Here is a 25557-nt window from a genome sequence, read left to right as displayed (position 1 = left end):
GGTTCCTCTGACTGTTATCTGTGTGTCTCTATGGTTCCTCTGACTGTTAACTGTGTGTCTCCATGGTTCCGCTGACTGTTAACTGTGTGTCTCTATGGTTCCTCTGACTGTTAACTCTGTGTCTATGGTTCCTCTGACTGTTAACTGTGTGTCTCTATGGTTCCTCTGACTGTTAACTGTGTGTCTCTGTGGTTCCTCTGACTGTTAACTGTGTGTCTCTATGGTTCCTCTGACTGTTAACTGTGTGTCTCTATGGTTCCTCTGACTGTTAACTGTGTGTCTCTATGGTTCCTCTGACTGTTAACTGTGTGTCTCTATGGTTCCTCTGACTGTTAACTGTGTGTCTCTATGGTTCCTCTGACTGTTAACTGTGTGTCTCTATGGTTCCTCTGACTGTTAACTGTGTGTCTCTATGGTTCCTCTGACTGTTAACTGTGTGTCTCTGTGGTTCCTCTGACTGTTACCTATGTGTCTCCATGGTTCCTCTGACTGTTAACTGTGTGTCTCTATGGTTCCTCTGACTGTTACCTATGTGTCTCTATGGTTCCTCTTACTGTTAACTGTGTGTCTCTATGGTTCCTCTGACTGTTAACTGTGTGTCTCTATGGTTCCTCTGACTGTTAACTGTGTGTCTCTATGGTTCCTCTGACTGTTAACTGTGTGTCTCTATGGTTCCTCTGACTGTTAACTGTGTGTCTCTCAATGGTTCCTCTGACTGTTAACTGTGTGTCTCTATGGTTCCTCTGACTGTTAACTGTGTGTCTCTATGGTTCCTCTGACTGTTACCTGTGTGTCTCTATGGTTCCTCTGACTGTTAACTGTGTGTCTCTATGGTTCCTCTGACTGTTAACTGTGTGTCTCTATGGTTCCTCTGACTGTTAACTGTGTGTCTCTATGGTTCCGCTGACTGTTAACTGTGTGTCTCTATGGTTCCTCTGACTGTTAACTGTGTGTCTCTATGGTTCCTCTGACTGTTAACTGTGTGTCTCTATGGTTCCTCTGACTGTTAACTGTGTGTCTCTATGGTTCCTCTGACTGTTACCTGTGTGTCTCTATGGTTCCTCTGACTGTTAACTGTGTGTCTCTATGGTTCCTCTGACTGTTAACTGTGTGTCTCTATGGTTCCTCTGACTGTTAACTGTGTGTCTCTATGGTTCCTCTGACTGTTAACTCTGTGTCTATGGTTCCTCTGACTGTTAACTGTGTGTCTCTATGGTTCCTCTGACTGTTAACTGTGTGTCTCTATGGTTCCTCTGACTGTTAACTGTGTGTCTCTATGGTTCCTCTGACTGTTAACTGTGTGTCTCTATGGTTCCTCTGACTGTTAACTGTGTGTCTCTATGGTTCCTCTGACTGTTAACTGTGTGTCTCTGTGGTTCCTCTGACTGTTACCTGTGTGTCTCTATGGTTCCTCTGACTGTTCCCTGTGTGTCTCTATGGTTCCTCTGATTGTTACCTGTGTGTCGCTATGGTTCCTCTGACTGTTAACTGTGTGTCTCTATGGTTCCTCTGACTGGTACCTGTGTGTCTCTATGGTTCCTCTGACTGTTCCCTGTGTGTCTCCATGGTTCCTCTGACTGTTAACTGTGTGTCTCTATGGTTCCTCTGACTGTTACCTATGTGTCTCTATGGTTCCTCTGACTGTTAACTGTATGTCTCTATGGTTCCTCTGACTGTTAACTGTGTGTCTCTATGGTTCCTCTGACTGTTCCCTGTGTGTCTCCATGGTTCCTCTGACTGTTAACTGTGTGTCTCTATGGTTCCTCTGACTGTTACCTATGTGTCTCCATGGTTCCTCTGACTGTTAACTGTGTGTCTCTATGGTTCCTCTGACTGTTACCTATGTGTCTCTATGGTTCCTCTTACTGTTAACTGTGTGTCTCTATGGTTCCTCTGACTGTTAACTGTGTGTCTCTATGGTTCCTCTGACTGTTAACTGTGTGTCTCTATGGTTCCTCTGACTGTTAACTGTGTGTCTCTATGGTTCCTCTGACTGTTAACTGTGTGTCTCTCAATGGTTCCTCTGACTGTTAACTGTGTGTCTCTATGGTTCCTCTGACTGTTAACTGTGTGTCTCTATGGTTCCTCTGACTGTTACCTGTGTGTCTCTATGGTTCCTCTGACTGTTAACTGTGTGTCTCTATGGTTCCTCTGACTGTTAACTGTGTGTCTCTATGGTTCCTCTGACTGTTAACTGTGTGTCTCTATGGTTCCGCTGACTGTTAACTGTGTGTCTCTATGGTTCCTCTGACTGTTAACTGTGTGTCTCTATGGTTCCTCTGACTGTTAACTGTGTGTCTCTATGGTTCCTCTGACTGTTAACTGTGTGTCTCTATGGTTCCTCTGACTGTTACCTTTGTGTCTCTATGGTTCCTCTGACTGTTAACTGTGTGTCTCTATGGTTCCTCTGACTGTTAACTGTGTGTCTCTATGGTTCCTCTGACTGTTAACTGTGTGTCTCTATGGTTCCGCTGACTGTTAACTGTGTGTCTCTATGGTTCCTCTGACTGTTACCTGTGTGTCTCTATGGTTCCTCTGACTGTTAACTGTGTGTCTCTATGGTTCCTCTGACTGTTAACTGTGTGTCTCAATGGTTCCTCTGACTGTTAACTGTGTGTCTCTATGGTTCCTCTGACTGTTAACTGTGTGTCTCTATGGTTCCTCTGACTGTTAACTGTGTGTCTCTATGGTTCCTCTGACTGTTAACTGTGTGTCTCTATGGTTCCTCTGACTGTTAACTGTGTGTCTCTATGGTTCCTCTGACTGTTAACTGTGTGTCTCTATGGTTCCTCTGACTGTTAACTGTGTGTCTCTATGGTTCCTCTGACTGTTAACTGTGTGTCTCTATGGTTCCTCTGACTGTTAACTGTGTGTCTCTATGGTTCCTCTGACTGTTAACTCTGTGTCTATGGTTCCTCTGACTGTTAACTGTGTGTCTCTATGGTTCCTCTGACTGTTAACTGTGTGTCTCTATGGTTCCTCTGACTGTTAACTGTGTGTCTCTATGGTTCCTCTGACTGTTAACTGTGTGTCTCTATGGTTCCTCTGACTGTTAACTGTGTGTCTCTATGGTTCCTCTGACTGTTAACTGTGTGTCTCTGTGGTTCCTCTGACTGTTACCTGTGTGTCTCTATGGTTCCTCTGACTGTTCCCTGTGTGTCTCTATGGTTCCTCTGATTGTTACCTGTGTGTCGCTATGGTTCCTCTGACTGTTAACTGTGTGTCTCTATGGTTCCTCTGACTGGTACCTGTGTGTCTCTATGGTTCCTCTGACTGTTCCCTGTGTGTCTCCATGGTTCCTCTGACTGTTAACTGTGTGTCTCTATGGTTCCTCTGACTGTTACCTATGTGTCTCTATGGTTCCTCTGACTGTTAACTGTATGTCTCTATGGTTCCTCTGACTGTTAACTGTGTGTCTCTATGGTTCCTCTGACTGTTCCCTGTGTGTCTCCATGGTTCCTCTGACTGTTAACTGTGTGTCTCTATGGTTCCTCTGACTGTTACCTATGTGTCTCCATGGTTCCTCTGACTGTTAACTGTGTGTCTCTATGGTTCCTCTGACTGTTACCTATGTGTCTCTATGGTTCCTCTTACTGTTAACTGTGTGTCTCTATGGTTCCTCTGACTGTTAACTGTGTGTCTCTATGGTTCCTCTGACTGTTAACTGTGTGTCTCTATGGTTCCTCTGACTGTTAACTGTGTGTCTCTATGGTTCCTCTGACTGTTAACTGTGTGTCTCTCAATGGTTCCTCTGACTGTTAACTGTGTGTCTCTATGGTTCCTCTGACTGTTAACTGTGTGTCTCTATGGTTCCTCTGACTGTTACCTGTGTGTCTCTATGGTTCCTCTGACTGTTAACTGTGTGTCTCTATGGTTCCTCTGACTGTTAACTGTGTGTCTCTATGGTTCCTCTGACTGTTAACTGTGTGTCTCTATGGTTCCGCTGACTGTTAACTGTGTGTCTCTATGGTTCCTCTGACTGTTAACTGTGTGCCTCTATGGTTCCTCTGACTGTTAACTGTGTGTCTCTATGGTTCCTCTGACTGTTAACTGTGTGTCTCTATGGTTCCTCTGACTGTTACCTTTGTGTCTCTATGGTTCCTCTGACTGTTAACTGTGTGTCTCTATGGTTCCTCTGACTGTTAACTGTGTGTCTCTATGGTTCCTCTGACTGTTAACTGTGTGTCTCTATGGTTCCGCTGACTGTTAACTGTGTGTCTCTATGGTTCCTCTGACTGTTACCTGTGTGTCTCTATGGTTCCTCTGACTGTTAACTGTGTGTCTCTATGGTTCCTCTGACTGTTAACTGTGTGTCTCAATGGTTCCTCTGACTGTTAACTGTGTGTCTCTATGGTTCCTCTGACTGTTAACTGTGTGTCTCTATGGTTCCTCTGACTGTTAACTGTGTGTCTCTATGGTTCCTCTGACTGTTAACTGTGTGTCTCTATGGTTCCTCTGACTGTTAACTGTGTGTCTCTATGGTTCCTCTGACTGTTAACTGTGTGTCTCTATGGTTCCTCTGACTGTTAACTGTGTGTCTCTATGGTTCCTCTGACTGTTAACTGTGTGTCTCTATGGTTCCTCTGACTGTTAACTCTGTGTCTCTATGGTTCCTCTGACTGTTAACTGTGTGTCTCTATGGTTCCTCTGACTGTTAACTCTGTGTCTCTATGGTTCCTCTGACTGTTAACTCTGTGTCTCTATGGTTCCTCTGACTGTTAAGTCTGAGAGACCTGCCAGGTTAGACGTAGAGAGCCCTACTATAGCTTACAGCCCAGTCAACTGTAACATTTATAACACTGCTAGATCAACTATACAGTCCTCAGCTCAGTGTGGTTGTGTCTTTAACAGAGAATAAGGAGAAAGATAAGCTAATCCACTGGTCACTATGGAACCAGCTGACTGTTTTCAATACACACCACTGACATCCTTCTCTTCTTTCTCACCAGGGTCAGATCAATTCATTGGCAGGATGCAGGACTTCAGATTTTATCCCAACACACTGACTAACAGGTGAGAGGGATGGAAGGAGGGAGGGAAAGAGGGAGAAAAGTAGGGATGTTTCATATGATTCCCTTTGATTTTAATGTCATGTGTATAATATGGCTCAGTTGGTAGAGCATTGCACCTGCACCACAAGGTTCGTGGGTTTGATTCCTGGGGCCACCCACATGTAAAATGAATGCATGCGTGACTGTTAGTGGCTTTGGATAAAAGTGTCTGCTTAATGGCTTATATATTAATACAGCAGTTCATAACATTTTCTTTTGCTAAATTATCTTTTGAGACTGATCCTGACACCATAGTGCATCTGGCTCACAACCTGATCCATTGTCTCCCACTCCAGAGAGATCGTGAAAGTGTATTCAGGCTTCCTGCCCCCCCTCCACGCTCAGTCAGAGTGCCGTTGCCCCCCCAGTCACCCCAGAGTACACCCCCTAGTGGAGAGGTACTGTATATTGATGGATTGATGGATTGATTGATTGATATACAGATGTATTAACTATATAAGCTTCCATTTAACCAAGTAAGTGAACACAAAAGCAATTCTCACTTGCAGCACAACATATATACAAAATACAGCTACAACAACAGCCGCATCACAACTAAATCCACATCACGTCACAGTATCCCTCAAACAGCAACAGCAACATAGCCCATCCCTGTCTAGGTACTGTATTCCCAACGCAGTGGAGGACACCACTAATAACCGTGTGTTGAGGCTCAACATGGACGCTCACCCTGTCAGCTATATCAATGACCAGGACATGGGTACAGCCTGGGTGTCCAACATACTAACTGGACCTGAGGACATGGACCAAGGGCTGACCATCACCATAGACCTAGTCAACGGGCAGTACCAGGTAATGTCTGTCTGTCTGTCCATCTGTCTGTGTGTATGAAAATATGTTTTGTTTCTGTGTCTGTTTGGTAAGAATGGATTTAGCCTGTGGTTGAAGTACGCACAAATATCTAATAATCAAGATTAAACTGAGTCAGATTACCAAATATCTACATTCTAATCGAGATTAAACAGAGTCAGATTACCAAATATCTACATTCTAATCGAGATTAAACAGAGTCAGATTACCAAATATCTACATTCTAATCGAGATTAAACGGAGTCAGATTACAAAATATCTACATATGAATCAAGATTCAACTGAGTCAGATTACCAAAGTTGTACATAGTTGTTACAGCTAGAACTGTCAGTATTACAGCTGAGTTTGAGTGTTGGGTAGAGCTGTGTTGGAGTGTTAGGTAGAGCTGTGTTTGAGTGTTGGGTAGAGCTGTGTTTGAGTGTTAGGTAGAGCTGTGTTGGAGTGTTAGGTAGAGCTGTGTTTGAGTGTTGGGTAGAGCTGTGTTTGAGTGTTGGGTAGAGCTGTGTTTGAGTGTTGGGTAGAGCTGTGTTTGAGTGTTAGGTAGAGCTGTGTTGGAGTGTTAGGTAGAGCTGTGTCTGAGTGTTAGGTAGAGCTGTGTTTGAGTGTTAGGTAGAGCTGTGTTTGAGTGTTAGGTAGAGCTGTGTTTGAGTGTTAGGTAGAGCTGTGTTTGAGTGTTGGGTAGAGCTGTGTTTGAGTGTTAGGTAGAGCTGTGGTTGAGTGTTAGGTAGAGCTGTGTTTGAGTGTTAGGTAGAGCTGTGTTTGAGTGTTAGGTAGAGCTGTGTTTGAGTGTTAGGTGGGGCTGTGTTTGAGTGTTGGGTAGAGCTGTGTTTGAGTGTTAGGTAGAGCTGTGTTTGAGTGTTAGGTAGAGCTGTGTTTGAGTGTTAGGTAGAGCTGTGTTTGAGTGTTGGGTAGAGCTGTGTTTGAGTGTTAGGTAGAGCTGTGTTTGAGTGTTAGGTAGAGCTGTGTTTGAGTGTTAGGTAGAGCTGTGGTTGAGTGTTGGGTAGAGCTGTGTTTGAGTGTTAGGTAGAGCTGTGTTTGAGTGTTAGGTGGGGCTGTGTTTGAGTGTTGGGTAGAGCTGTGTTTGAGTGTTAGGTAGAGCTGTGTTTGAGTGTTAGGTAGAGCTGTGTTTGAGTGTTAGGTGGGGCTGTGTTTGAGTGTTGGGTAGGGCTGTGTTTGAGTGTTAGGTAGAGCTGTGTTTGAGTGTTTGGTAGAGCTGTGTTTGAGTGTTAGGTAGAGCTGTGTTTGAGTGTTAGGTAGAGCTGTGTTTGAGTGTTGGGTAGAGCTGTGTTTGAGTGTTAGGTAGAGCTGTGTTTGAGTGTTGGGTAGAGCTGTGTTTGAGTGTTAGGTAGAGCTGTGTTTGAGTGTTAGGTAGAGCTGTGTTTGAGTGTTAGGTAGAGCTGTGTTTGAGTGTTGGGTAGAGCTGTGTTTGAGTGTTAGGTAGAGCTGTGTTTGAGTGTTAGGTAGAGCTGTGTTTGAGTGTTAGGTAGAGCTGTGTTTGAGTGTTAGGTAGAGCTGTGTTTGAGTGTTGGGTAGAGCTGTGTTTGAGTGTTAGGTAGAGCTGTGTTTGAGTGTTGGGTAGAGCTGTGTTTGAGTGTTAGGTAGAGCTGTGTTTGAGTGTTAGGTGGAGCTGTGTTTGAGTGTTAGGTAGAGCTGTGTTTGAGTGTTGGGTAGAGCTGTGTTTGAGTGTTAGGTAGAGCTGTGGTTGTGTGTTAGGTAGAGCTGTGTTTGAGTGTTAGGTAGAGCTGTGTTTGAGTGTTAGGTGGAGCTGTGTTTGAGTGTTAGGTAGAGCTGTGTTTGAGTGTTGGGTAGAGCTGTGTTTGAGTGTTAGGTAGAGCTGTGTTTGAGTGTTGGGTAGAGCTGTGTTTGAGTGTTAGGTAGAGCTGTGTTTGAGTGTTAGGTAGAGCTGTGTTTGAGTGTTAGGTAGAGCTGTGTTTGAGTGTTGGGTAGAGCTGTGTTTGAGTGTTGGGTAGAGCTGTGTTTGAGTGTTAGGTGGAGCTGTGTTTGAGTGTTAGGTAGAGCTGTGTTTGAGTGTTAGGTAGAGCTGTGTTTGAGTGTTGGGTAGAGCTGTGTTTGAGTGTTAGGTAGAGCTGTGGTTGTGTGTTAGGTAGAGCTGTGTTTGAGTGTTACATAGATCTGTGAGGTTAGGACAGTACAGAAGGCTGTCTGTCTCCCTGCACCTGTGGTGTGTGTGTTTGTGAGGTGATCTTCAGACAGAGGAAAGCTGAGACAGAGGCTCCATCTCCCTCTGTGTCAAACACAACAAAACTCTTTACAGAGAGAGAGAGGGACAAGGAGGGGGGTATGGGGGAGTGTGTGTGTGTGTGTGTGTGTGTGTGTGTGTGTGTGTGTGTGTGTGTGTGTGTGTGTGTGTGTGTGTGTGTGTGTGTGTGTGTGTGTGTGTGTGTGTGTGTGTGTGTGTTGGATTTGGGGCTGTTCTGACACGGCTTCTAGCTCAAATCCCAAGATAAAACACTGCCCTTTCCTCTCTGAAGAGTGTGTGTGCGCTTGCATCTGTGTGTGTGCATGTGTGTGCACGTGCGTGAGTAAGCATGCATCTGTGTGTATGCATGTGTATGCACGTGCGTCAGTAAGCATGCATCTGTGTGTGCGCTGGCGTCTGTGTGTGTGAGAATAAAGCATTGCAGCAGTGCAGCTCTGTAGACTCCATGATGTGTGTGTCAGTGTCCCAGTCCAGACTGTTGCTGTGGGGATAGTAGTCAACCCAGGGCTGTTTATTCTCTTCCTGTGTGACTGACTGGCACACACACTCACAGCCATGTACCGTACACACACACAAATTTGTCTGGGTAGCCATTGGATTAGCTGTTCAGGAGTTTTATGGCTTGGGGGTAGAAGCTGTTTAGAAGCCCCTTGGACCTAGACTCGGTGCTCCGGTACCGCTTGCCGTGCGGTAGCAGAGAGTCTATGACTAGGGTGGCTGGAGTCTTTGATGATTTTTAGGGCCTTCCTCTGACACCGCCTGGTATAGAGGTCCTGAATGGCAGGAAGCTTGGCCCCAGTGATGTACTGGGCCGTACACACCACCCTCTGTAGTGGCTTGCTGTGGAGGCAAAGCAGTTGCCATACCAGGCAGTGATGCAACCCGTCAGGATGCTCTCGATGGTGCAGCTGTAAAATCTTTTGAAGATCTGAGGACCCATGCCAAATCTTTTCAGTCTCCTGAGGGGGAATAGGTTTTGTCATACCATAGGTTTTGTCGTACCAGCTTCACAACTGTCTTGGTGTGCTTGGACCATGTTAGTTTGTTGTTAATGTGGAAGCCACGGAAGTTGAAGCTCTCAACCTGCTCCACTACAGCCCCGTCGATGAGAATGGGGGCGTGCTCGGTCCTCTTTTTCCTGTAGTCCACAATCATCTCCTTTGTCTTGATCACATTGAGGGAGAGGTTGTTGTCCTTGCACCACATGGTCAGGTCTCTGACCTCATGCCTATAGGCTGTCTCATCGTTGTCGGTGATCAGGCCTACCACTGTTGTGTCATCGGCAAACTTGATGATGGTGTTGGAGTTGTGCATGGCCATGCAGTCATGAGTGAACAGGGAGTACAGGAGGGGGCTGAGCACGCACCCCTGAGGGGCCCCCGTGTTGAGGATCAGTGTGGCGGATGTGTTGTTACCTACCCTCACCACCTATGGGCGGCCCGTGAGGAAGTCTGGGATACAGTTGCAGAGGGAGCTGTTTAGTCCTAGGGTCCTTAGCTTAGTGATCAGCTTTAAGGGAGCTATGGTGTTGAGCGCTGAGCTGTAGTCAATGAATAGCATTCTCACATAGGTGTTCCTTTTGTCCAGGTGGGAAAGGGCAGTATGGAGTGCAATAGAGATTGCGTCACCTGTGGATCTGTTGGTGCTGTATGCAAATTGGAATGGGTCTAGGGTTTCTGGGATAATGGTGTTGATGTGAGCCATGACCAGCCTTTCAAAGCATTTCATGGCTACATACGTGAGTGCTACGGGTTGGTAGTCATTTAGGCAGGTTACCTTAGTGTTCTTGGGCACAGGGACTATGGTGGTCTGCTTGAAACATGTTGGTATTACAGACTCAGACAGGGAGAGGTTGAAAATGTCAGTGGAGACACTTGCCAGTTGGTCAGTGCATGCTCAGATTACACGTCCTGTTAATCTGTCTGGCCCTGCGGCCTTGTGTAATGTTGACCTGTTTAAAGGTCTTGCTCAAATCGGCTGAGAAGAGCATGATCACACAGTCATCCGGAATAGTTGGTGCTCTCATGCATGCCTCAGTGTTGCTTGCCTCGAAGCGAGCATAGAAGTTATTTAGCTCGTCTGGTAGGCTCGTGTCACTGGGCAGCTCGCAGCTGTGCTTCCCTTTGTAGTCTGTAATAGTTTGCAAACCCTGCCAATAGTTTGCAAGCTTTGCCTGTTTGATGGTTCGTCGGAGGGCATAGTGAGATTTCTTATAAGCTTCCGGGTTAGAGTCCCGCTCCTTGGAAGCGGCAGCTCTACCCTTTAGCTCAGTGCGAATGTTGCCTGTAATCCATGGCTTCTGGTTGGGGTATTAAATTCATTCTAAAGGTCACAGGCAGCCAGTGCAGAGACCTTAAACCGGTGTAATGTGTGCTCTCCGTCTGGTCTTGGTCGGTACCCGTGCTGCAGCATTCTGGCTTTCTTGGTTAGATCAGACAGGAGAGTATTACAGTAGTCAACATTGCATTTGACATTTTAGTCATTTAGCAGACACTCTTATCCAGAGTGACTAGGGTTAAGTGACCTGCTCAAGGGCACATAAGCAGACTTTTCACCTAGTCAGCTTTGAAACAAGAACCTTTCGGTTACTGGCCCAATGCTCTTAACCACTAGGTTACTTGCTTGTAATAAAAGCATGGAGGAGTCTCTCTGTATCAGCCTGAGAGAGAAATGGCCACACCTTGGCAAGGTGGTGAAAAGCTATTTTGGTCACATTCCTAATGTGTGATTAAAATTTTTGTTCAGAATCTAAAAAAACACCTAGGTTTTTTACCTGGTGTTTTATCTTTATTGCCTGGGAATTAAAATGTGTGGCTATATTCTTTCTTTGTGCTTTGGCTCCAACAATAAGTACCTCGGCCTTGTCTTGATTTAGCTGGAGGAAGTTGTGAGGTGTCTAAGTATTTAAATCACTAGTATAGTCTAATCATTTATCCGTGGAGCTAAAATCCTCTGGCGACACAGAAATGTACAGGTGTTTATCGTCTGCGTAGCAGTGCAAATCAATGCTATTCTTTCTGATAATGCTGCCAATGGGTAACATATATAAACTGAACAGTACCGGACCCAAAATCAAACCTTGTTGAATGCCACATGTGATATGTATTGTCTTTGAGTTATGTTAACCAAGGGTGACACAAAACTCTTGACCGGTTTAATAAGTCCGAAACCAATTTAGAACTGGACCGGAGAGGCCAACCCACCTCTCCAGTCTGTCCAGAAGGACATCATGGTCAACAGTGTTGAATGCAGTCCAAGAGTACAAGGACAGACATCTGTTTGGCATCTGTGTTGGCTCCAAGATCATTTAAGGCTGTCTCTGTTCTTGGCACGAAAACCAGTTTGGAATTTTTCCAAAATACAGTTGACACTTAAAAAATCATTACGTTTGAAAACCAATTTCTCCAGAATTTTGCTTAAGAATGGAAGGTTGGAAATTGGTCTAAAATTGCTAAGAGCTGAAGAATCTAGATGTCTTTTCTTCAGAAGGGGTTTCACCATAGCAGTTTTTAGTGCAGTGGGGAGAATTCCTGTGAACAGGGAGTGATTAACAATAGCTTGCATTTCTTCAGATATGCAATTAAAAACTGTTTTGAAGAAGGTGGTGGGGATAGGATCGAGAAGGCAGGTAGAAGGCTTAAGTCGTGATATCACTTTCCTGAGCATGTCTGTGTCAACCAGGGAAAATAAATCCATAGTGCCATTGCGTGGTAGGCTAGGGCACATATCATCAAACATCTCATCAGGTCTTGCTTGACTGATACCCAGCCTAATGTTGGTCTAATCTTATCTCTGAAATATGCCGCAAAGTCATCACATTTATATGTGGAGGAAAGTTCACATAGGTTTGCAGGGGTAGGATTTATCAGGTCGAGAAGAGCACTCTGGAATTTCTGTTCTGATTAATAGTGATCAAGATAGAAAAATGAGCCCGTCTGGCATTTTTAATTGCCTTGTTATATATGCCAAGTTGCTCTCTCAGAATATCATAATGGACCTGAAACTTTGACTTTCTCCACTTCTGCTCTGCCTTTCTGCAATTTAGCTTTAATTGATTAGTTTCCTAACTCATCCAAGGGGTTCTCTATTTGGATGTGGCCTATTTCAACTTTACTGGAGCTATGGCATCAATGGTTGCCCTTAATTTGCTATTAAAGTTATCAACTAAATCATCACAAGAGGAAGACAGAATAACTCAATAACTCAAGAAGACTCAATAAAATCTGTAGCAACTTCAGAGGTAAGATAGCGTTTCTTAATAATGCTTTCAGTTCTATCCTGTGCTATGGGCAACAAGGTAGTAAAAAATACAGATTGGAGATCAGATAAAGCAACAATAGAGTCTATATGTCTATAGAAAGCCCCTTGGTAATAACCAGGTCCAGAGTATGGCCATGGTTATGGGTGGGCCGAGTAACATGTTGAATGAGGTCCATAGAGCTCAAAATATTTAATTACATTTTCTTATTATTATTATTTGTGCACCGGGGCCTCCCACTTCTCTTTCTATTCTGGTTAGAGCCAGTTTGCACTGTTCTGTGAAGGGAGTAGTACACAGCGTTGTACGATATCTACAGTTTCTTGGCAATTTCTCGCATGGAATAGCCTTCATTTCTCAGAACAAGAATAGACTGACGAGTTTCAGAAGAAAGTTTGTTGTTTCTGGCCATTTTGAGCCTGTAATCAATCCCACAAATGCTGATGCTCCAGATACTCAACTAGTCAAAAGAAGGCCAGTTTTATTGCTTCTTTAATCAGGACAACAGTTGTCAGCTGTGCTAACATAATTGCAAAAGTGTTTTCTAATGATCAAATAGGCTTTTAAAATGATAAACTTGGATTAGCTAAGACATCGTGGCATTGGAGCACAGGAGTGATGGTTGCTGATAATGGCCCTCTTAACACTTATGTAGATATTTCATAAAAAAACAGCTGTTTCAGCTACAATAGTCATTTACAACATTAACAATGTAACACTGTATTTCTGATCAATTTGATGTTATTTTAATGGACAAAAAATTTGCTTTTCTTTCAAAAATAAGGACATTTCTAAGTGACCCCAAACTTTTGAACGGTAGTGTACATATAAATACACAGAGCTCAAAAGATTAATAAATTCAATGGCCTTGGAGTCAGTCTCTTTGTCAACATGAGTATTACAATCGCCCAATACAATGACTTAATCATAGTTCTCAAGCACAATAGACAATAGTTCAGGTAAATCAGTAAAAAAAGTGGGGCAGTGCTTTAGTGGCCTACACGGGGTTGTGACCAGCACTGGTGGCTGACATTTAAACTGTATAGCATGATGCTCAAAAGACCCAAAGTCGCCAAACAAAATGTCCTTACAGCTGAGAGCATTTGTAAAGAGAGAGGCTGTCCCTCCACCCTTTTTCCCTTTTCTGATAGGGTATGAAAAGCTGTATTCCGGGGGGGAGGGGCCTCAATAAGAGCAGCGCCACAGTCTGATGACAGCCATGTTTCAGTGAGAAACATACAATCAACTTTGCAGTCAGTAATGAGGTCATTCACGAGAAAGGTTTTACTTGTGATTGCTCTAACATTTAAAAGCACCATATTCAATGAGTGTGGGTCACTCTGCCCCTGGGGCATCTGCCTCGAGGTAACCAATGGAATAACAACCAAATTATTAACGTTACATCCACATTTTCTGACAGTCTCCAATCTTTCAGAATGGTAGGAGTTAAACGTTTGTATAAACTCACTAGAAGGCGGAGTTAAAGGAACATAAATTAGGTTACTCACAATAACCAAAGTGCCATTTCTACAGGAGTTGATATGGTTTCCAAGTCCTCTGTTGCTTGTTCTGGCAGGGAGGACTGGAGCACTACCAGACACTGTCCGTCAGTCTCTAAAACAGTTTGCGATGTTGCTGGAACTAATCCTGGAATCTCTGCTGTTGGGGTGAATCCGTCTCATTTAAAAAGTGCTGGTTGCTCCCACAGCAAATCAAAGTTGTCACAAAATGAGACATTCCTGTTGTTGCAAAGTTTCTCCAGGTACTCGTTCAGGGAAAAGAGTCGGCTGAAACATTCCGAACCCCTTTGGTAGCACGGGAGAGGGCCAGAGATAATTATTTTCTTCCCCGTGCTAGCGTGGGTGTTACATTTTTTTTGTAGTCCTCCGTCAGTTCCTCAGATTGCCTAAAACGAAGGACGTTAAAACTTACTTGAGTGATGATGGTGTCAATATTGGAGTAGTTGACCAGAACCGTGGGCAGGAGGGAGTTGATGTCATGGACACGGACTCCTTGGTAGGTCCACAGATCGTAGGCAGGCCAAATCTCTCACCATCAAGCTGCCCACAATGATGGTGTTCGTGATGGAATCCGATGGGGGAGGGTGCCACTGGGCGGTCGCTGGCTGTTGGTATACACCCAGGATCCGTGCTGACTCCAAGGGCTCAATCGGGGTAAACCTGTTTGATAGCTGGATCGAATCTTCTCAGATAGATGAAGGGTGGCCAAACTGCCTCCCCAATCTCCTACGCCTTTGCGAGTGTCCAATCTCCCATGGGCCGCGGAGTTGAGCTGAACATCTGTCCGTTGGATTGGGACAGATCAACGTCGCCCGACTCATTGACAGCTTTGCTATAGGAGGCATTTGAAACTGAGATTGGGTTTGCCTGGGTTACAGCAAGGTTGGTGCACTTAGAAAGCAGGTTATCCTTTTCTCGCAGCCGAGCTAACAGCCGGAGGATCTCTTCCCTAAGCTGCTTGATGTTGGGGCTTTTTTCATTGAGTTTATCTACAGATATCAAATACAAGGCTAATTGTATTTCATTGCAGTTCGTGTGATTGAGAACTAGTCAAAAGTAATCAAATCAAATGTTATTGGTCACATACACATTTAGCAGATGTTATTGCGGGTGTAGCGATATCCTTGTGTTTCTAGCTCCAACTGTGCAGTAATATCTAACAAGTAATATCTAAGAATTTCACAACAATACACACAATGCAATCAATACACACAAGTCTAAAGTAAGGAATGGAATTAAGAATATATAGACTAAAATACAATAGAATAGAATAGAATACAGTATATACATATGAGATGAGTAATGTAAAATATGTAAACATTATTAAAGTGACTAGTGTTCCATTATTAAAGTGGCCAGTAATGTCAAGTCTATGTATATAGGGCAGCAGCCTCTAAGGTGCTAGTGAAGTACCAGAATGCCTTGCGACAGGAAATGAGAACAAGAATTTGTTTAAAAAAATGATTAGCCATGTTGTACGCTGGCTAGCTACCTACCTTTCTTAAATGATTGAATTCACTAGAATAACCTTTCGTCTCATAACTGACGTTCTGAGTCATAACATTGAAACATTGTTCATCTATAATGAATAAGTCAATGGATATTCACAGGTAGCAACATGGCGTCCGGCTCTAAAGTTGGCCCAACTATTATTCTATTTTCAGATCTTCCATAGTTTATTTCCTGGTCTATGACTCTCTCTGCAACTAACAAGACCAGCAAGAACCCTATAATGTTGTTCTTATTCAGCCTCAGAACGACAGTGTGGACGTGTGTCATTAATGGCTGTGTGTCGTGTCTGTTTGTAGGTGTTCTATGTGATCCTGCAGTTGGTCAGTCCCCAGCCAGAGGCCTTGCACATCCAGAGGAGATGCAGTAACAGCAGCAGCAGCAGTAACAGTAGCAGTGTAGAAACAGAATGGCTAGACTGGCAGTACATGGCCAGAGACTGCAGCCTGTTTGGTCTGCAGAACAATGGACCCCTGCTCAGACCAGATTCTGTCAATTGTCTACAGTTCCCCAGGTAAGGAGTCATTACTGAGGGTTTATCAGAGATAGTCATTACTGAGGGTTTATCAAAGATAGTCATTACTGAGGGTTTATCAGAGATAGTCATTACTGAGGGTTTATCAGAGATAGCCATTACTGAGGGTTTAACAGAGATCGATTACTGAGGGTTTAACAGAGATCGATTACTGAGGGTTTATCAGAGATATCCATTACTGAGGGTTTATCAGAGATAGTCATTACTGAGGGTTTTTCAGAGATAGCTTTGAGGGCTTTGAAAGCCTTTGGTCTCTGCATCACACTTTTTGTGTGTGTGTGCGAGTGTGTGTGTGTCTAGAGGGGGTCTTCAGGTGATTGTGTTAAGAGCAGATACTTAGCACCAAGTGGCTCAATATTTAAACACCAAAACTCTAAAACAGGGGGACAGGTGCACCTAGGTGACAGACGGGAAGAGAGACTGGGAGCGCTAGGTGACAGAAGAGATGAGAGACTGGGTAAGCTAGGTGACAGAAGGGGAGAGAGACTGGGTACGCTAGGTGACAGAAGGGAAGAGAGACTGGGTACGCTAGGTGACAGAAGGGAAGAGAGACTGGGTACGCTAGGTGACAGAAGAGAAGAGAGACTGGGTAAGCTAGGTGACAGAAGAGAAGAGAGACTGGGTAAGCTAGGTGACAGAAGAGAAGAGAGACTGGGTAAGCTAGGTGACAGAAGAGAAGAGAGACTGGGTAAGCTAGGTGACAGAAGAGAAGAGAGACTGGGTACGCTAGGTGACAGAAGAGAAGAGAGACTGGGTACGCTAGGTGACAGAAGAGAAGAGAGACTGGGTAAGCTAGGTGACAGAAGAGAAGAGAGACTGGGTAAGCTAGGTGACAGAAGAGAAGAGAGACTGGGTAAGCTAGGTGACAGAAGAGAAGAGAGACTGGGTAAGCTAGGTGACAGAAGAGAAGAGAGACTGGGTACGCTAGGTGACAGAAGAGAAGAGAGACTGGGTACGCTAGGTGACAGAAGAGAAGAGAGACTGGGTACGCTAGGTGACAGAAGAGAAGAGAGACTGGGTACGCTAGGTGACAGAAGAGAAGAGAGACTGGGTACGCTAGGTGACAGAAGAGAAGAGAGACTGGGTAAGCTAGGTGACAGAAGAGAAGAGAGACTGGGTACGCTAGGTGACAGAAGAGAAGAGAGACTGGGTACGCTAGGTGACAGAAGAGAAGAGAGACTGGGTACGCTAGGTGACAGAAGGGAGTGGTTAGCTGATAACAACTATTTGACAACTAAGTCGGTTAAATGATTATTTATTTTTTCTGTGAGCTCAATGTGCACATTGCACCGTTTCTCTAGAGATAAATCAGATCCAGCCTGAAGAGCGCCTCTACTTGTCCAGTCTGTTACTTTCATGCCTGCTACAGAAGAAGTAGAAGAGTGCATGATTCTGAGACAGCCTAACTCTATAGAGATGAGATGATGACTTGGAATGAAATAATAAAGTCAGCAAATAAAACAAATGTAATATACACAACAATTGACCTATTTTATTAAAGTAAAGTCATGTGAATAAATGATGGTTAATCAGTAATGGGCAGTCACTACCACTATGGGACTTTTAGAAATTGTTTTATTCTGTGTTGTTATAGCATTCAACTCACATAATCAGAACCAAAATCGAAAACGTGATTAGTTTTTAATAATCGAACCGAAACCGAACCGACCTCAAAAAGCACTAATCTCTCAACACACACACACACTGTTGTTGACTTTGTCCTCTATGTTTCAGTGATGTCCCATACTCCCAAGGTAACATCACCTTCAGTATGTTGACTCCAGAGCCCAACCTGCGTCCAGGCTACAACAACTTCTATAACACCCCTGCCCTGCAGCAGATGGTTCAGGCCACCCGGGTCAGGATCCACCTGAGTGGACAGTACCACACGCAAAATACAGGGGCGCCCCAACGCCACCGCTACTACGGTGTCAATGAGATCACCATCAGTGGAAGGTGAGAGACATAGAGACTATTTAAGCTTGTTATGAACTGTTATGCACTGTTATAATCATTGATTTATACTGGTGGGGTCAGGTCTGGTCAGGTTTTCACAAAGCGTCTCAGGTAAGGGTGTTTGTGGAATATGGTGTGTGTGTGTGTGTGTGTGTGTGTGTGTGTGTGTGTGTGTGTGTGTGTGTGTGTGTGTGTGTGTGTGTGTGTGTGTGTGCGTGCGTGCGTGCGTGCGTGCGCACGTGTATGTGTGTGCCTGTGTGTGTGTGTGTGTGTGTATGTGTGTGTGTTTGAATGATGACCAGACTGCCATGACAGTTTCATGTGGCTGTCCCTGGCAGGGCTAGAGGTCAGGGGTTGAAGCTAAGGACCCCTGGCTTGCTGTCCCTTCAGATGCCTGTGTCATATTAGTGTGTTATTAACCACTCTGAATGAGCCCACATTAGCGCAGGTCATGTCCACACACACAGGCACACACACCCTGTATGTCTAGTGTGCGTTAGACCAGTGGTTCCCAACCAGGGATACTAGGACCCCTGAGGGTACTTGACCTATCCAAGACTGGTAAAATGCAAATGAGGGGTACTTCAGGGCAAAATTCAGTCGGTGGTACAGGAACCGAAAAAGGTTTGGAACCACTGAGATAGACGGCAGTGCATTGTCGGCTGTCAGGGAAACTTAATTCAGGCTTCTAATGTATTCGGGCCACTACAGCCACTGTGTTGCGCTTTTCTTTTCTCTCCTCTTCTCTTTAGCCAGGCTTTAGTGTTTTCTGTCTCTCCAGAGGCACAGTCATCTTGTTATAGTCCTGTATACATCTCTTCATTAAACACCCTCCACTCTTATGACTAATTAATGACTAATTATGTCATTATAAAGAAGACAGTAATGTCAGTCTCCCCCCTCCTCTCTCCCTCTGTCTCTCGCTCCCTCTCTTCTCTCTCTATCTCTCCCTCTCTATCTGAGTGGAATAAGCTTCTGTAATTAAGGGCGGGTTACAGTGAAGAGGGAAGGAGAATTATACACGCTCAAATCATCATTGCTAATTTCTTCAGAGGCATCCCAACCCACACCCTCCTCCCACTTCTATCTATCTATCTCTCTCTCTCTCTCTCTCTCTCTCTCTCTCTCTCTCTCTCTCTCTGTCTCTGTCTCTGTCTCTCTCTCTCTCTCTCTCCCTCTCTCTCTGTTTTTCAGAGGTGTGTGTGTGCAGGCTTGTTGAGGACACAAAGAGGCCAGTAAATGTGTGTATTCTTTAATTTAGCTCGTGTCTCAATTTCTCAAATAATGTAGCAAAAAAAATAGGAACTCAGTCAGAGTTAGAGTTACACGGAACCCAAACCGGTTGTGCGCGTGCGCGTTTATAAATGTATTTTGTCCTCCTACACCAAAGGCGATCACGACACACAGGTTAAAATATCAAAACAAACTCTGAACCAAATATATTAATTTGGGAACAGGTCGAAAATCATTAAACATTTATGGCAATTTAGCTAGCTAGCTTGCACTTGCTAGCTAATTTGTCCTATTTAGCTAGCTTGCTGTTGCTAGCTAATTTGTCCTGGGATATGATACAGTGAGTTGTTATTTTACCTGAAATGCACAAGGTCCTCTACTCCGCCAATTAATCCACACATAAAACGGTCAACTGAATCGTTTCTAGTCATCGCTCCTCCTTCCAGGCTTTTTCTTCTCTTGACTTTATATTGCGATTGGCAACTTTCATATATTAGGTGCATTACCGCCACCGACCTCGTTCGTCTTTCAGTCACCCACGTGGGTATAACCAATGAGAAGATGGCACGTGGGTACCTGCTTCTATAAACCAATGAGGAGATGGGAGAGGTAGGACTTGCAGCGCGATCTGCGTCACAAATAGAACTGACTTCTATTTTAGCCCTTGGCAACGCAGATGCTCGTTGGTGCGCACAAGCAGTGTGGGTGCAATAATTGAATAATATAGATTTCTAAATTTATTTTGCGACGCAAGCGGTGTAGTCAGTAGAATACGCAAGGTGCAATTTAAAAAAAAATATTTTGTTGTCAGTCACTGACAGTCACTCAATTAGCCCATGTCAGGTAAAACAAATGTAGATTGGTAAGTTAGTCTAGCGGCCAGCTATCTGAACTTGTAGTAATCTTGTTAGATACTCTCGCTCAGGTATCATATAAAAACATTTCTCTCCACCTAATGGCAAAATGTGTAGAATTGCAGGAAATTTACTCTAAAACGTATATTTTTTCTCTCCACTGTCAAGAGGGGGGTCGCTAACATGCTTTGCTCGCAAATTCGCTTAGGGCACCCAAAAGGCTAGGGCTGGCTCTGTCTGCAGGTGTGGGTATGGATGTGGGTACCAGCCCTGCGAGCCACTGCGGCCCCTCATTATGAGTTCCGATTTTTTTGTGGCCCACACCCCCATCAAAACTGCCCATCCCTGGTTTAGGAGAATGGGATTTCAGACCCTACTGTACTATAGTTGGCCCCCTCCCTGTGTTTAGCTGTGTGGAGTGTCTGTGTGCAACAATGCATGTTAACATGTTTAAGGTTGCAGAATTATTTTATCTTTCCCAGAATTCCCAGGTTTTCCAGAAACTCCAGTGTTACCAGCCCACGGATATTGTTGCACTCACTTTGTCTAGGGGTTCTAGGCCTAGTTAAATGGTCTGTAACCTAAATGAATGTGTGCATTTATGTGAGAAATCAGCATTTGAGGACCGTGTTGGATGCACATGTGCCCAGGAGATAGCAACTTACCAAGTTCAGCGCCAGCTCCATCATTACCTCTTGGTCGGCCAGTCCAAGATGGCGATGAAAACAAATATATACAAAAAGGAAAACTACAAACAGGCATGCCTAAACTAAAGATTCAAAATCAAAAGAAAGCCCTACGAACCAGCAGCCTCACAGCTTGCAACACTTTTTGGTAACTTGATACCTCGCCAGTCCATGCACTTCCAGACTCCCAAATATCAATGTTCACAAGGGGGTGATAGCAGAGATGTTTCTGTTGTTGTCTACCCATTTGAGGTAGGCAAAGAAGAATCACGTTGAAAACATCACCACTGTGAGCTAATATGAAAGAAAACCAACCCCATATTTAAATAATAGATAGGCCTACATGTAATGAGAGTTTAGGTTTGATTTACATTACCTAATTGTGTGCCTGCCAGTAGGCTGTAGGTTACTCCGCTAGCAGCTTGCTAGCTAGCTGGCTAAAAACAGCAAGCAAACTAGCCTTTTATCTACCCACACCTACCCCAAGTGAAATAATACAATTTATAAATAACAATAGAATGTCTTCACATCACGGAGAAAAGGCTCATGGCTTTTACCAGTTGTTTTTACTGTGTAGCCGTAGTTATTACTTCTCAACAAGGCTATTCTAATAAGGCTACAATGTTGTTTGGTTTATTGTTTGAACAGTCGGTGAGATTATGCTTGGTTATCAATGCTACTTTGATGCATGGCCTATAGATCAGATCACTGGCCCCATGGCTCTGCAAGGAATGATACAGCGCGTCTCAATGTTCAGGTAGCACAAAAGTACATTGAATGCCGGAGCGTATTACAAGGAGCCGCCATTTTTGTGGCAAAATCTACTGTCTCCTTAGAGTGTGTAGACCCTTTAATTGACAGTACCTGATGTGCTTATCAACCAGGCTCAGCACCTGGACAAGGTTGCTGCTGCACCCTGGGGGATTGGAGGGTTGAAGTTGTAGTGAGCTGTAGTGTGTTGTCTAAACTACCTAACCTATTCCCTAACACCGGTTGGAGGATTCTCGAAATTCCTGCTTATTCTTTCCTGATTCCAGGAATATTCCAACCGGAATTTCTGGAAAATCTGGGGATTTTAGGAAAGTTACCGTAATTTTGCAACCCTTTTATATGTTAGAGTTGTTTGTGGAGATTAGGTTCTTGTCTGGGGGGGGGGGTGCTTTTAAGCACCTCTCTATTCAGATATTACCCTCAATACCTTGAGAAGAAGGAGGGATGAGAGAGAGGAAAGAGACAGCATCTGAATGTCTGTATGAATAATTAATGTGGCGACCTGCAGCGGTGTATGTGTGTGTGTGTGAGAGAGAAAGAGAGAGAGAGAGAATGTTTATTTCACTTTTGTTTATTATCTACTTCACTTGCTTTGGCAATGTTAGTATTTGTTTCCCATGCCAATAAAGCGCTTAAATTGAAATTTAATTGAGAGAGAGAGAGAGAGAGAGAGAGAGAGAGAGAGGGGGGGGGGGGGGGGGAGAGAGAGAGAGAGAGGGGGGGGGAGAGAGGGGGAGAGAGATTGAGAGAGAGGGGGGGGGGAGAGAGAGAGAGAGAGAGAGGGGGGGGGGAGAGGGGGAGAGAGATTGAGAGAGAGGGGGGGGGGAGCGAGAGAGAGAGAGAGAGAGGGGGGGGGGAGAGAGAGAGAGAGAGAGGGGGGGGAGAGAGGGGGAGAGAGAGAGAGAGAGAGGGGGGGGAGAGAGAGAGAGAGAGAGACAGAGAGGGGGGGGGGAGAGAGAGAGGGGGGGGGGAGAGAGGGGGAGAGAGATTGAGACATGTCAGGTTGGATGTCGTACATCACAACAGGACTGATATTTCCACTGGCCTTTATAAATGTTGAATGGGACATCTAATATATATTCAGAGAGAGAGAGAGAGACAGAGAGAATGCACAATGAGTTGCCTATCAGAGGGTGTTGCTTTGAAATGAAATGTAAAGATTTTGCAATGACTCTTCCCATATCATGTAGCATGAGTAGTAAACAGTTGAAGCATTCTATGCGCTAAAGGGTCTCATCAGTTGTATATGATACATCTCCATCTATGTTATATTATAATGTAATACAAATTAGATAATAATATTTGCCATTTAGCAGATGCTTTTATCCAAAGCGACTTACAGTCATGCGTGCATACATTTTACGTATGCGTGGTCGCGGGAATCGAACCCACTACCCTGGCGTTACACGTGCAATGCTCTACCAACTCTTCCCCCCCCACCCCCCCCCCCCCCCCCACCACCACCTTTCTGTCTTTCTCTCCCACCTCTCTTTTGTTGGCATGGGAAACAAATGTTAACATTGCAAAAGAAAGTGAGGTGGATAATAAACAAAAGTGAAATAAACAATAAAAATTACACAAAAGTTTCAAAAGATTAAATACATTTCAAATGTCATATTAAGTGCAAATAGTTAAAGTACAAAAGGGAAAATAAATAAACATATGGGTTGTATTTACAATGGTGTCTCTAATATGGGGACTCATCTCTCTGTAGGTGATGGCTTTGTTATGGAAGGTTTGGGAATCTCTTCCTTTTAGGTGGTTGTAGAATTTAACGTCTCTTTTCTGGATATTGATAATTAGCGGGTATCGGCCTAATTCTGCTCTGCATGCATTATTTGGTGTTTTACGTTGTTGTAACGGTCGTCTTGTGGTGAATGAGCGGACCAAGGCGCAGCGGGTGATGAAGACATAATGAATATTTATTAACAGAACGACGAAACAAATAAACGACGTAGACTGACCTAAAACATGAGAACTTACAAATACACGAAGAACGCACGAACAGGTACAGACTACAAACAAACGCTACAGTCCCGTGTGGTACGAACATACATACAGACACGGAAGACAATCACCCACAAACAAACAGTGTGAACAGCCTACCTTTATATGGTTCTCAATCAGAGGAAACGTCAAACACCTGTCCCTGATTGAGAACCATATAAGGCTAATACCAATGAACCTAAACATAGAAACACAATACATAGAATGCCCACCCCAACTCACGCCCTGACCAACTAAACACATACAAAAACAAGAGAAAACAGGTCAGGAACGTGACAGTTGTACACTGAGGATATTTTAGCAGAATTCTGCATGCAGAATCTCAATTTGGTGTTTGTTCTGTTTTGTGAATTCTTGGTTGGTTAGCGGACCCCAGACCTCACAACCACAAAGTGCAATGGGTTCTATAACGGATTCAAGTATTTTTTAGCCAGATCCTAATTGGTATGTTAAATTTTATGTTCCTTTTGATGGCATAGAAAGCCCTTCTTGCCTTGTCTCGCAGATCGTTTACAGCTTTGTGGAAGTTACCTGTGGCACTAATGGTGTGTGTTCTAGGGCATTGGTTCCCAAACTTTTTATTGTCCCGTACCCCTCCAAACATTCAACCTCCAGCTGCGTACCCCCTCTAGCACCAGGGTCAGCACACTCTCAAATGTTGTTTTTTGCCATCATTGTAAGCCTGCCGCACACACACCATACAATACATTTATTAAACATAAGAATGAGTGTGAGTTTTTGTCACAACCCGGCTCTTGGGAAGTGACAAAAAGCTCTTATAGGACCAGGGCACAAATAATAATATAATAATAATCAATCATTTTGCTCTAAATTTAACCATCTTACATATAACACCTTATTTGTTCATTGAAAATTGTGAATAACTCACCACAGGTTAATGAGAAGGGTGTGCTTGATAGGATGCTCATAACTCTGTAATGTTGGGTTGTATTGGAGAGAGTCTCGGTCTTAAATCATTTTCCACACACAGTCTGTGCCTGTATTTAGTTTTCATGCTAGTGAGGGCTGAGAATCCACTCTCACATAGGTATGTGGTTGCAAAGGGCATCAGTGTCTTAACAGTGCAATTTGCCAAGGCAGGATACTCTGAGTGCAGCCCAATCCAGAATTCTGGCAATTGCTTCTGATTAAATTCAGTTTCCACAGAACCGCTTGTTGCAATTTCGATAAGGCTCTCTTGTTCAGATATCGGTAAGTGGACTGGAGGCAGGGCATGAAAGTGATAACGAATCCAGTTGTTTGTGTCATCCGTTTTGCGAAAGTACCTGCGTAATTGCGCACCCAACTCACTCAGGTGCTTCTCTATATCACATTTGACATTGTCAGTAAGCTTGAGTTCATTTGCACACAACAAATCATACAATGATGGAAACACCTGTGTGTTGTCCGTTAATGCAGACAGAGAAGAGCTCCAACTTCTTAATCATAGCCTCAAATTTGTCCCACACATTGAATATAGTTGCGGAGAGTCCCTGTACTCCTAGATTCAGATCATTCAGGAGAGAAAAAACATCAACCAGGTAGGCCAGTCGTGTGAAAAACTCGTCATCATGCAAGTGGTCAAAGTGAAAAGTATGGTCATTGAGTGGCTGCTGCCAACATACTGACTCAACTCCAGCTCACTTTAATAATGGAAATTGATGGGAATTGATCAAAAATGTATCACTAGCCACTTTAAACAATGTCACTTAATATAATGTATATGTATATACTGTACTCTATCATCCACTGCATCTTGCCATCTTTATGTAATACATGTATCACTAGCCACTTTAAACTATGCCACTTTTATGTTTACATACCCTACATTACTCATCTCATATGTATATACTGTACTCGATACCATCTACTGCATCTTGCCTATGCCGTTCTGTACCATCACTTATTCATATATCTTTATGTACATATTCTTTATCCCTTTAGACTTGTGTGTATAAGGTAGTAGTTGTGGAATTGTTACGTTAGATTACTCGTTGGTTATTACTGCATTGTCAGAACTAGAAGCACAAGCATTTCGCTACACTCGCATTAACATCTGCTAACCATGTGTTTGTGACAAATACAATTTGATTTGATTTGAAAACTTTAAGCTCGTCTCTCAAT

At 43.9% G+C, this 25557-nt stretch overlaps 1 protein-coding gene across 1 annotated transcript in view; it reads left to right on the top strand.

Annotated features, from left to right (window-relative positions):
- LOC120059784 (usherin-like) overlaps window positions 1-25557 on the top strand; it is a 201418-nt gene that overhangs the window by 66045 nt on the left and 109816 nt on the right. The window contains exons 5-9 of the mRNA XM_039008832.1: window positions 4950-5013; window positions 5348-5449; window positions 5672-5864; window positions 15691-15905; window positions 17661-17882. Coding sequence (XP_038864760.1) covers window positions 4950-5013; window positions 5348-5449; window positions 5672-5864; window positions 15691-15905; window positions 17661-17882 — 796 coding nt within the window. The remainder of the gene's footprint in view (window positions 1-4949; window positions 5014-5347; window positions 5450-5671; window positions 5865-15690; window positions 15906-17660; window positions 17883-25557) is intronic.

This window comes from Salvelinus namaycush, chromosome 15, assembly GCF_016432855.1.
Source record: "Salvelinus namaycush isolate Seneca chromosome 15, SaNama_1.0, whole genome shotgun sequence".
NCBI classification, from domain to species: domain Eukaryota; kingdom Metazoa; phylum Chordata; class Actinopteri; order Salmoniformes; family Salmonidae; genus Salvelinus; species Salvelinus namaycush.
Note: the sequence above shows the minus strand (reverse complement) of the source record. Positions and strands in the feature narration are given on the sequence as shown.